The 9846-nt window shown below is 40.8% G+C and overlaps 1 protein-coding gene across 1 annotated transcript in view; it reads left to right on the forward strand.

Moving 5' to 3' along the window:
- The window catches only part of dmxl1 (Dmx like 1), a 47257-nt gene extending 37807 nt beyond the window's left edge, over positions 1-9450 (forward strand). Inside the window, exons 44-51 of the mRNA XM_029509781.1 lie at positions 170-317; positions 2900-2960; positions 3320-3447; positions 3999-4076; positions 4209-4300; positions 4441-4493; positions 4779-4996; positions 6227-9450. Of these exons, the coding sequence (XP_029365641.1) occupies positions 170-317; positions 2900-2960; positions 3320-3447; positions 3999-4076; positions 4209-4300; positions 4441-4493; positions 4779-4996; positions 6227-6466 (1018 nt within the window). The 3' untranslated portion in view covers positions 6467-9450. The remainder of the gene's footprint in view (positions 1-169; positions 318-2899; positions 2961-3319; positions 3448-3998; positions 4077-4208; positions 4301-4440; positions 4494-4778; positions 4997-6226) is intronic.
- The last annotated feature ends 396 nt before the right edge of the window (positions 9451-9846 follow it).

Consider the following 9846-nt stretch of genomic DNA (forward strand, 5'->3'; position numbering starts at 1 on the left):
TCATTTGTATGTTTGTATGTGGCTGCTGAATAAATGCACAAAGTGTTAACGGATATGTTGCCCTCATTAAAATCCTGCAGGTTTTTAAAATAATGTCCGGAACTGTCTCTGATATAAACTTAAATTACATTGTAATGAAAGTGTATGTTAATAGTCATTCTGTTTACAGTGTTGGAGGTGATGACTTCCTGGTGGTCCATGCACGAGATGACTTCGCGAGCCTCCATGGCACTACACCGTACACTCACAGTACCCCTGGCACACCTATCAACATGCCCTGGCTGGGAAGCGTGCAGACTGGCAGGGGAGCATCTGTGGTGAGTTCTAGATATATGTAATATTTATATTGATAATGGTATTGCTGGTTTTACTTTTATTAAATTATACATATATTTAAAACCTTTTTTGATTCATTCACACATTTATGACCCATGAAGGAGCATTTTAACCAGAACTAGGTCCGATGTTGACATTTTCTCAGTTTGATACATGTAATTTATCATAGTGGTAATCAGCTGATCAATGTTGAAAACATGATCACTCAGTCAGTTCTTCCTGCTCACTTATTTGTGCCTGACTCTGGGTTAAAGGTCACTGTGAGGCCTAGACCTGATGCCATGGCCACTGCACTAAAGGCTCCTGCAGACACAGGTGTTGTTCTGTGCTGATATTATTGGAGCTATGATCCAATAATCAGCCTTTAGACAGTAACAAAGTGCTCAGTGTTCTCAGTTTTCATGATAATCATGTTTTCCTCCTTATGGTTAAAGAGCCAATAGTGTATCACACATCCCTGCTCTGGCTCTTCTCTAGGTATTTTCCTAGTGATGGAAGATGGCCAATCTATAATTGTCCCTTTTTCTAGGTATAACATTATACTCAGAGGTTGCAACTCAGAATTTAGGTGGCAATTTGCACCAACGGTGTATCAGTGAATCCTCAATTCTCCTTGATATAAAGCTTCAATAAAAAATCCCCCAGTGTAAGACAAATTGGACTCCACCACTCTTTCTTCATCCCTAATCATGTGAAATTCCCCAACAAGCTGGTCGCACCGTTGGCCTGCCAAAAAGAAGTTATATGTTAAATGTAGGAACATGCTCACAGAGGGGATTTAAGAATCAACTACAAACAGGTCCGTCAGCCAAAGCATTATGTTAACATAATGTTAACAAGTGGTGGATGTTTTAAACACTTAGACTATACTGCTGAACATGTTCACCTGCCGTATGAAATATATGCAGTTTCAAGTTCAGCTGAATCCTGGGAAACCAGCAGTATGATCCCTTAAGCTTCCATAAACAATGTTTGTCTAGCACACTATTCATGGTTTTACTGGCATAACTTGATGTTATCTACTCGATCTACCCATCTTTGTACTCCAGGTATTTAAAATAAATTGATAGTTTGTCTTCGTTTAGGCTCAGTGTGCCCAAAGCGTTGTGGCTGCTATAATCAGCTGCAGTCATTGGTTCACAGAGGGATCGGATGTTGTTGATTGTTGCAGTTTGTCATTTATTTGCTGTTATGATTGAAAAGTCTATAAAGGTTTTTTTTTTTTTTTTTTCCCCCTGAAGCAGGGGAACTCGCCTTTAGCAGTGGGAAGGGAGATTGATTTGGTTCTGGTGATAGCAGTGTCTTTGAATAGAGCAGTAGTGAGTCATCTTTGTTGATTTTAACCATTTTGCTCATTGCTCTTGATATGTAGATTTGGGCAGGAAGACACTCTCTCCATCATAATTATTTCTCCAAAGAGTCTGTCATTTTCCTCTAGGTTGGAACGGAATCCATTTAAAGGCAATAATAGATCAAATAGTCAAACTGTTGGCAAACATTGACAGTCCACTGATGAAACATTAGTCGGTTTGACTTTCGGCAAAACAGCTGAACAAGCATTTGAAATTAAAACAGGTTCTTGTCAATTAAAAAAGTATTTAATTCAGTTCAATTCAACACCTTTATATGTCCCCAGGAGACAACTGGTTCTGCCGCATTGGCAATAAATCATCCACAGCAAAGCTTCTTTAAAGAGCTTCTTTATGAGTTTCTGTTGTGTAAACCAACAATTTTTGTTATCCTTAATAATGGGTTTTTCTGTTTGAGGTTGTGTACCAACAGATAAAAGCCGAGTTAAAAACAGACTCGGTAAAAAATTCATAAAATAATGTCATCAGGGACAGAAAATAACCTCACTCAACATTATTATACGTTCTAAAATTTCAATGTCAGTGCACAACACACTCCTGAGCCGAGGTGCTTGAGTCTCTAACACACACCATCTTGATGCACTGTGCCCTTTCACTGATCAGCTTAGTAAGGGCAGTGGCTGGGACACCTACCTGAATTCTCAGTGAAAGTTAATGTGCGAGTGCCTTGACTCCCTTTGGCACTGTGTGTGTTTTTTGTGTGAGGAAAATCATGGCAAAGTAAATGTGTGCAGCTGGGAATTCTAACTAGTGATGCTGAACTTTGTTAAAACACTGAATTCTTCTTTCAGAGAACACAAGCAGCAACAAAATTCTTCAGTAAATAATGTAACTAAAAGGAAAAATTAGTTTGTAATTGTCTGTAATCAAGACATACACAACGAACAAAGAGGTGCCCGAGCACCGTTTCTCTCTCTGTACTGGTTCTCAACGAACCCATCAGTCTGTTTGAATGACAGAAAAGAATCAGTGCAATAGATGTTTAAGACCGTCCACATTGTGTACTCCTTGGCTGTGTATGTCCTTGAGAAATGTTCAGCGTTGTGTAACTGGGTTTATTTAAATGTGTACTTTTCCCTTTTGTGAAAAAAAAAACAAACAAACAAACACAGTTTAACATAATGAAGCACAGCATTGTTTGTTCGCGTTGGCTGAGAATCTTTCTTTTCTCCTCTTCACTTTGTCTCTCCCAGATGATCAAGAGAAATATCAATAATGTGAGAAGAATGACCTCCCATCCCACACTGCCTTACTGTAAGTACGACTCTAATGTCTGTCAGTAGATGAAAAGAGTATTCGCCTGTTAAAGGGGCTATTCAGACTTTATATTTCCTCATGTTTAAAGTGCCCTCAGGGTACGATTACATCACCCAAAAAGGTTCTTATTCCTCTGTGTAAGTGGCATAGTTTATTTCCTGCTGTGCTGCGCTGCTGTGGAGATTTACATGTGAGGGTAGGGCAATGCCCAGCAAGTCATAAAGTGTATGATGATGGCTAAGGTGTGTTTGCTTCATCAATTATAAAGATGATTATTTTCGGAAATAAGAAAAGCCAAAACCTCATGTTGGGACCAGAATACTCGGCTGACGTTCTGCTGACGTCTCGTTTTACAGACTTGACAGGAGCTCAGGACGGCAGCGTCAGGATGTTTGAGTGGGGTCACTCGCAGCAGATCATCTGTTTCAGAAGTCCGGGCAACTCCAGAGTCACCAGGATACGATTCAACCACCAAGGAAACAAGGTTACAAAACCTCTACTGTGGAGAAATAACATTTATAACACTAACAACCATTATACAGATGTCAAACTATTCTTAGCTGCATTGTGATGCCTGTCAGACTCGGCAGCATTTTCACACTCCCTCTCACATTTTTGCCAACCACGAACCACAGAGGGGAATTATTCTTCAGACATTGTTCTTCAGCTGAGTGATTCAACTGCACTGAACTCAAGCTAATCTTTTTCTCAGATGGTGCCTCTCCTGTGCCAGTACTATCTTATCTGCCTGTTCTGGTCAAAGGAGTGAAATATGCAGTAAAAGAAATAGAGACTTTGAAAGACATCACTCCCAGAGGTCTTGATTTTTCATGATGTAATAGATGTTTAGAATAACGAGGCTATTGGTTTATTTTTTTCTTTTTTTGACCAATATCCAAATACAATCCAAAACAGCTTAAGGGAATGATGGCTCTCAGCTGACAAAGTGTTTATATCCGTCTGAAAGAAGGCAGAATTATCCTTCATGTTACATTAGGCCCAGTCTCATATCTGCTCTCTGGGTGTTTTGTGTAGTTTGGTATTGTAGATGCTGATGGAGGTTTGAGTCTCTGGCAGACCAACACTAGTGGGAATGCGCCCAAACCGTTCTTGGTAAGAAACTCAAGAGCAAATAAATCATTTCTTTTTTTATTGTCATATCTTCCTTCATATTCACTTATTTTATATTCAGCATTCACATTTTTGTTTGCTTTTACTAACTTTGTCTTCATTTCTCTCCGCCAGACGTTGCAGTGCCACAACAAGACAGCTCATGACTTCGTGTTTGTGGGCTCTTCCTCCCTTATTGCCACTGCGGGTCTTTCAACAGACAACAGGTAGAAGATTTGGAAAAGTGTGTTACGAGCTTCTATTTAAATGCTGGCTCTTTTTAATCGAACTCTGCTGTATTCTGGCCTGCAGGAATTATGATGTGTGATTAAAATGGATATTGACTTGGTTATTTTTGACTCCACAGGAATGTTTGTTTGTGGGACACGCTGGTGACTCCTGTTAACAGCCTTATACATGGTGCGACTCTTTGACAACCTCTTTTGGAAATCAGCCAATTTACATCTTTAGAGCCGAAGCAATTGCTTCTTCAATCTGATTTTTAGTTGAGAGAAAATCTCTAAGTAGCAATTTTGACGATCATTTAATGTTTGTATTAGTCCTTATATATATTAATAGTAATACCAAGCAATAAAAGGCATATCCTCAGACATGAAACAAACAACTTAAAAGCAAAAATACCTGACAGTTTAGTCAATGAAGGAAAGATCTCCTCTCATAACATCTCATCTCTGCCCCCCACAGCTTTCTGCTGCCACGATACGGGTGCCACCGTCCTGGCGATGGCCCCCAGGCAGGAGCTGCTTATCACAGGCGGAAGGAAGGGCTGGATCAGTGTCCTGGAGCTGGCCCACAGGCAACAGCGCCAGACCTTTCAGGCCCATGACTCGCCTGTAAAAGCGCTGGCTGTCGATCCGATCGAGGACTGTTTCATCAGTGGGTCAGCGGAGGGCAACATCAAGGTAAGATAGAATATTTTGCTGCAGAGAATTTTTGGTCACAGAAGTCATTTTTACATAAAAAAAATATTAAAACATTTGGATTATAAAAAAATATATATTTTTGATCCATTTGGCTGCATGAAGTAAAACTGCCCCTGACAGAACAGTCCTGCGGGGCATCTCCGCCTCCCCTGCACATTGACAGGTGATTGTTCCTTTTAGCCATGGAGACAGTGACCCCATCTAAACCAATGTCACACTTATGATCCACCACCTGCCCGGGAGAAGCGTGAGAATGATGGAGGAGGGGTGACATGGACAGGAGACGCAACCATCTTTAGCTAATATATTACAACACGCAGCCAGACTTTGATCTGAATTTGACATGAATATATTGGCTCAGATCACAAAGCTGTCACTCCAAGGATGAGGGAGCGATCACTCTACAGTGCACGTCTGCTTGAAATTCAAATGACTTTCATTCTGGATGATTGCTCACAAAAACCTCCAAAGCTGCGTACGTTGTTACTCATCTGAAGTCATCACTTGTACAGTGGCCAATCGCAAATTTAATATGGGTGTGCTGCAAATTTCTAAGCTTTTAAAAAGTTTGATGAGAGTCCATGGAACCGGAAGATAAACTTAAATATACAGACTTAAGTCTATGAAATACCTTATCAAATAATAAAGGTCCCAGGCTGGGATTAGGAATCAAACAATGCAAGTTGCTCAGAGCTAATCACGGTTCTCAGTGGACACTCAGTTTGTGTTAACAGTTTCCTGCCTGCCAGTCTGGGGCCAATCCACACAAAGGATAAAGCTGCTCGTACTCACTTTTTTCTTTCTGTCAACAAAGCATGAGACCAAAATCGGCAGTGTTTTAAAGGAGGCACAGCCCTCAGCCGCACCACTGATTTCTCACATGATAGTGTTGTTTTAGGAAGTCAGCGGATAATGATGATTACAATTCATTCTGAAGGCGAATGTTCAAAGATGTCATGGCACTCCGTCCAGTTGTTGCTGAGATATTTTAGTCTGGACCAAGGTGGTGGAACAACTGAGCAACAGACCCACATCGCCTATTCCCTCAAGCTGTGCCACTGGCAGAGCTAAAAATATCCAGTCGACAGGAGTGATGTGTATTTGTATGGATAGATGGATTTGGTGCATAAGCAGGAATTGAAGTTTGTGAAATGATGTCACCCTGATCTGTATCAGACTGACAGTAACAATCTCCTCTGGACTCCCCAGGTTTGGAGTTTGGCCACACAGAGTCTGCTCTACGTCTTTCCAAACGAACACGCCCGCCAGTCGCTGTTCAGGAACCTCGGCACCGGAGTCATGCAGATCGAGGTGGGGCCGGCCAATCACATCTTCTCCTGTGGCGCCGACGGGACCATGAAGATGAGGATCCTCCCGAACCGCTTCAGTGTTGCCAACAACAACAACAACAACGGCAACCTCAAGAACGATGTCAACTTCATCATATAGACAGAAGACTGTGGAGTTAAAGCTACACTGAATAATGTGAAATGCATTTTACGACAGCCGGCCGCCGTGGATTCTTTTGTTTGTTTTTTTTTTTTGGGGGGGGGGGGTCAACACCGTCACAGAACAATGCCAAGTATTATCCACTTCAAAGGAAGAAAAGCTTTCAGGACAAGACAGGGAGGTATACGAAGGATTTACAGACTTTCCCCGGATGAGAGTCATTCAGGCCCCAGAGAGCACGAGCTGGTGGTGAAACGATCACGTCTGTAGCACTTTGTGAGGGGACACCAACCCAAAACTCCTCAGAGCTGACCAAGTACAGGTCTGCAGGTGTGGGCACAGGGTAATGGCCGATTCATGGCGAGTTCAGCTGGAGATTCTGCCATCTCAGTGTCTGTTGAGGAGCTCCTGGAGAACCTCTACATTTCTTTTCTTTTTTTTTTTTTTTGCACAGGAAGCAGAGCTGTAGAAGGAGAAAAGACAATAAAAAAAAAAAGTGGAGAGCCGCAGCAACGATCTTCTCTGTCGTTCATGCTGGTGAAGCACTCCTGAGAGCCGGAGCCACCTCTGCTTTCACCACAGAAGCGTTCGGCGTAACGTACAGATGGACGTGACGCCTTTAGGGGTTTGACCGTCAGACCCGCTCAGCACAATGCAGTTAGGCCAGTGAACATGGTACAAAGCACAGCAGGTCCAGTTCCAAGGACTCCCAGCACGATCTGGTGCCCAGTTTGAATACGTAGGACAGATGACACCAGCTCGGTGGGAGAAGCAGAGGATGCTAGTCACGATCAAACCACGCTTTATTTACGGTTTTATTACAATTACTATTTCATCTCTCCATTATCCAGTCACGTCTTGGCTGATCGTTTTCTAAACTGAGTGGACACGAGGACAGGAGAGCTGATTTTATGAAGGTGGAGAGAATAAACACATCACATCTCTTAAATTAAAAACAACAGCTTGACATTTTAGGAAAATGTTCTTATTTGCTTTCTGGCAGAGGCATGAGATGGAAGATTGATGTTTGTGCGTTAAATGCAGTCAGAAGCTGTTGAATCTGTCCCTCAATAACAAAGCCGCTCAGCCAGCACATCATCTTATTATTTTTAATGCATACAAATGAAATCAAAAGGGAAAACCGAAATGTCCAGCTGACTATTTGACTGGCATGTTAAACAGAATCTTTTGGGTTAATCGTCAACGTCTATCATCTGAGCTGGTAGCAGCAGAGGTTCACCTCTCTAAACTGAAAGGATAATGATGCTGTCGGCTCCAACTTGAGCTTTTTTGTTTGTTTCAAAACTTCAGGAAAAGTTCCTTTCTCAGGCGAGTCAGGAATTTGCAAGCATTTTTTTTTTTTTTTTTTTTTTTTTTTGCCGTCATTTCTGAGCAGGTCAATCTAAATTTGTGATTGCGTTACAAGATGCCCTGAATCCATAAACACAATATGAGTGCGACAGTGTTTTAAAGCAGCCACACTTTGTGCTTCATTAGCTTCACTGCCGCTGAGCATCAGCCTCCTCATTCTCTCCACCAGAAAGCGATAAGAAGGAGATTCTCTAAATTGCCAAGCCGCTCCTGTAATCAATCCAAATATGTGACTAACTGGAGTTTCCCTGCTCAACAGAACTCAGAGTTGTCCAACTTTATTAGACGACTGCAGAGTTTCTCTTCTATTTGCACATAAGATAAACTATATTTAAGGCTGGATATCGACACGGCATCTGGTCATAGATTACAATTTATGGTACAATATGTTAATCCAGGCCTAGATTTAATCAGTGGTCACATTATTATTAAGTGTCCTTAATCTCTGCTAACTAACTTCTGCTATGATATGTTGCACAGAGTAGCTTTAGTTCAAGGCCCAGGTTTGGATGGAGCGCTGAAATTACGAAGCTTCTCTGGCTCCAGTAAGGTTCTTTTTTTTTTTTTTTTTTTTATGTTGAATATTAATCTTAAAAATATGTAGCAGGAAATGTTGCTGTTGACAATGAAAAGGAGGTGTGTGTGGGGCAGTACAGCTTTTAACCGATGTTTTATTTTGTTTTGGAAAAGTTTTATTCCAGTAACGATGCACTTCCCTTCCCATCTACTCCAAACTTCAATTCATCATACGGACCATGATTGAAAGCTGCCTTGGAAACAATAGTTTTGGGTTTTTTTTTTTTTTTTTATGTCTGTCATCCCTGTATCAGCAGACTTTCTGTCTGCTTTGCTTTTTCACTTTATTTTGCAGCTATTCCTAATTTCTTTTTTTTGATTCATCGCGTTGCCTTGAGTGTGCGCTTGGAAATTGCGGCTCCACCGACCTACATTACAAACGTACTCGTGAAGGAAGATAATCCAGTAAAATTACCCACAAAACCTTGTTGTGCTGCTGTAGAGAAACAAATGTACAATAGCTTTGATTTCAGGGAGGACAAACTGAGGAAACCCTTTTAGATGAAGTAGATTCAGTGCCGTTATGTAGATACATAGATTCACAGACTTCTCACTATAGCTACATGAGAATAAGAACTAGTGGTAGATAAACTATGGGTAATGACAAAAGTCACTTTATGAAGAATATTATTCTGTACAAATCCAGCTATATTTAAGACATGCGTTCATATTTAGGATAACAAACTGCCTGATCTGAAGGCACGTCTGATCTTATTTACTGCTTTTTCTCATTCTTTCCTTTTATGAGTTTGAACAACAACATTGCAATTTTTGTTTTCTCCACGAATCAAAGTGGTTGGAAAATGATGTGTATTCCTGCAGCAACTGGAGAATAAAGTACATTTTATCTACCACTGCTGATTTTCCTCATTCAGCGCAATTAAAAAAAAGAACCAAGTCGTCACCTCTGACTTTGATTTCTTCACTTTCTGCTCTTCAATCTTGCAAATGTGAATTTGACCAGATCATTCTAATTTTATAATAAAAAATAATGTGTAAATCTATGTATTATACAGAAAATGGAATAAAACTATTAAACACAAGCTGTTTTTGTAATGTTGGAAGTGATTGCAGCCCGTCTTCACAAACACAATGGATGTAAAACACACAGGCAAACATTTTGTATGAAAACAGGATTGAACGTCACAATTTAAATGTTTATTAGGATTCTGGTGACTTTAAACTTGGACAGCCGTTTTCTGCAGAAGAGTTAAAATACAGCAGTTAATGTTGATGGTAATTGGGCTAGTAAAAATTAGGAGATCATTTTTGTAGCTAGTAAAAACAAGATAGCCACATATTTAATGAGACTGAAACACTTCATGTCGGTTCAGTGTGTTTTCAGTCAAAGCAAACGCAGATGTTTCATCCGTCTCTTCAGCTGTTAAATGCTCTGATAATGTTCACCGGCGAGCCGCCAGCTGTCCGTCTGC

This window comes from Echeneis naucrates, chromosome 9, assembly GCF_900963305.1.
Source record: "Echeneis naucrates chromosome 9, fEcheNa1.1, whole genome shotgun sequence".
Taxonomy (NCBI): Eukaryota; Metazoa; Chordata; class Actinopteri; order Carangiformes; family Echeneidae; genus Echeneis; species Echeneis naucrates.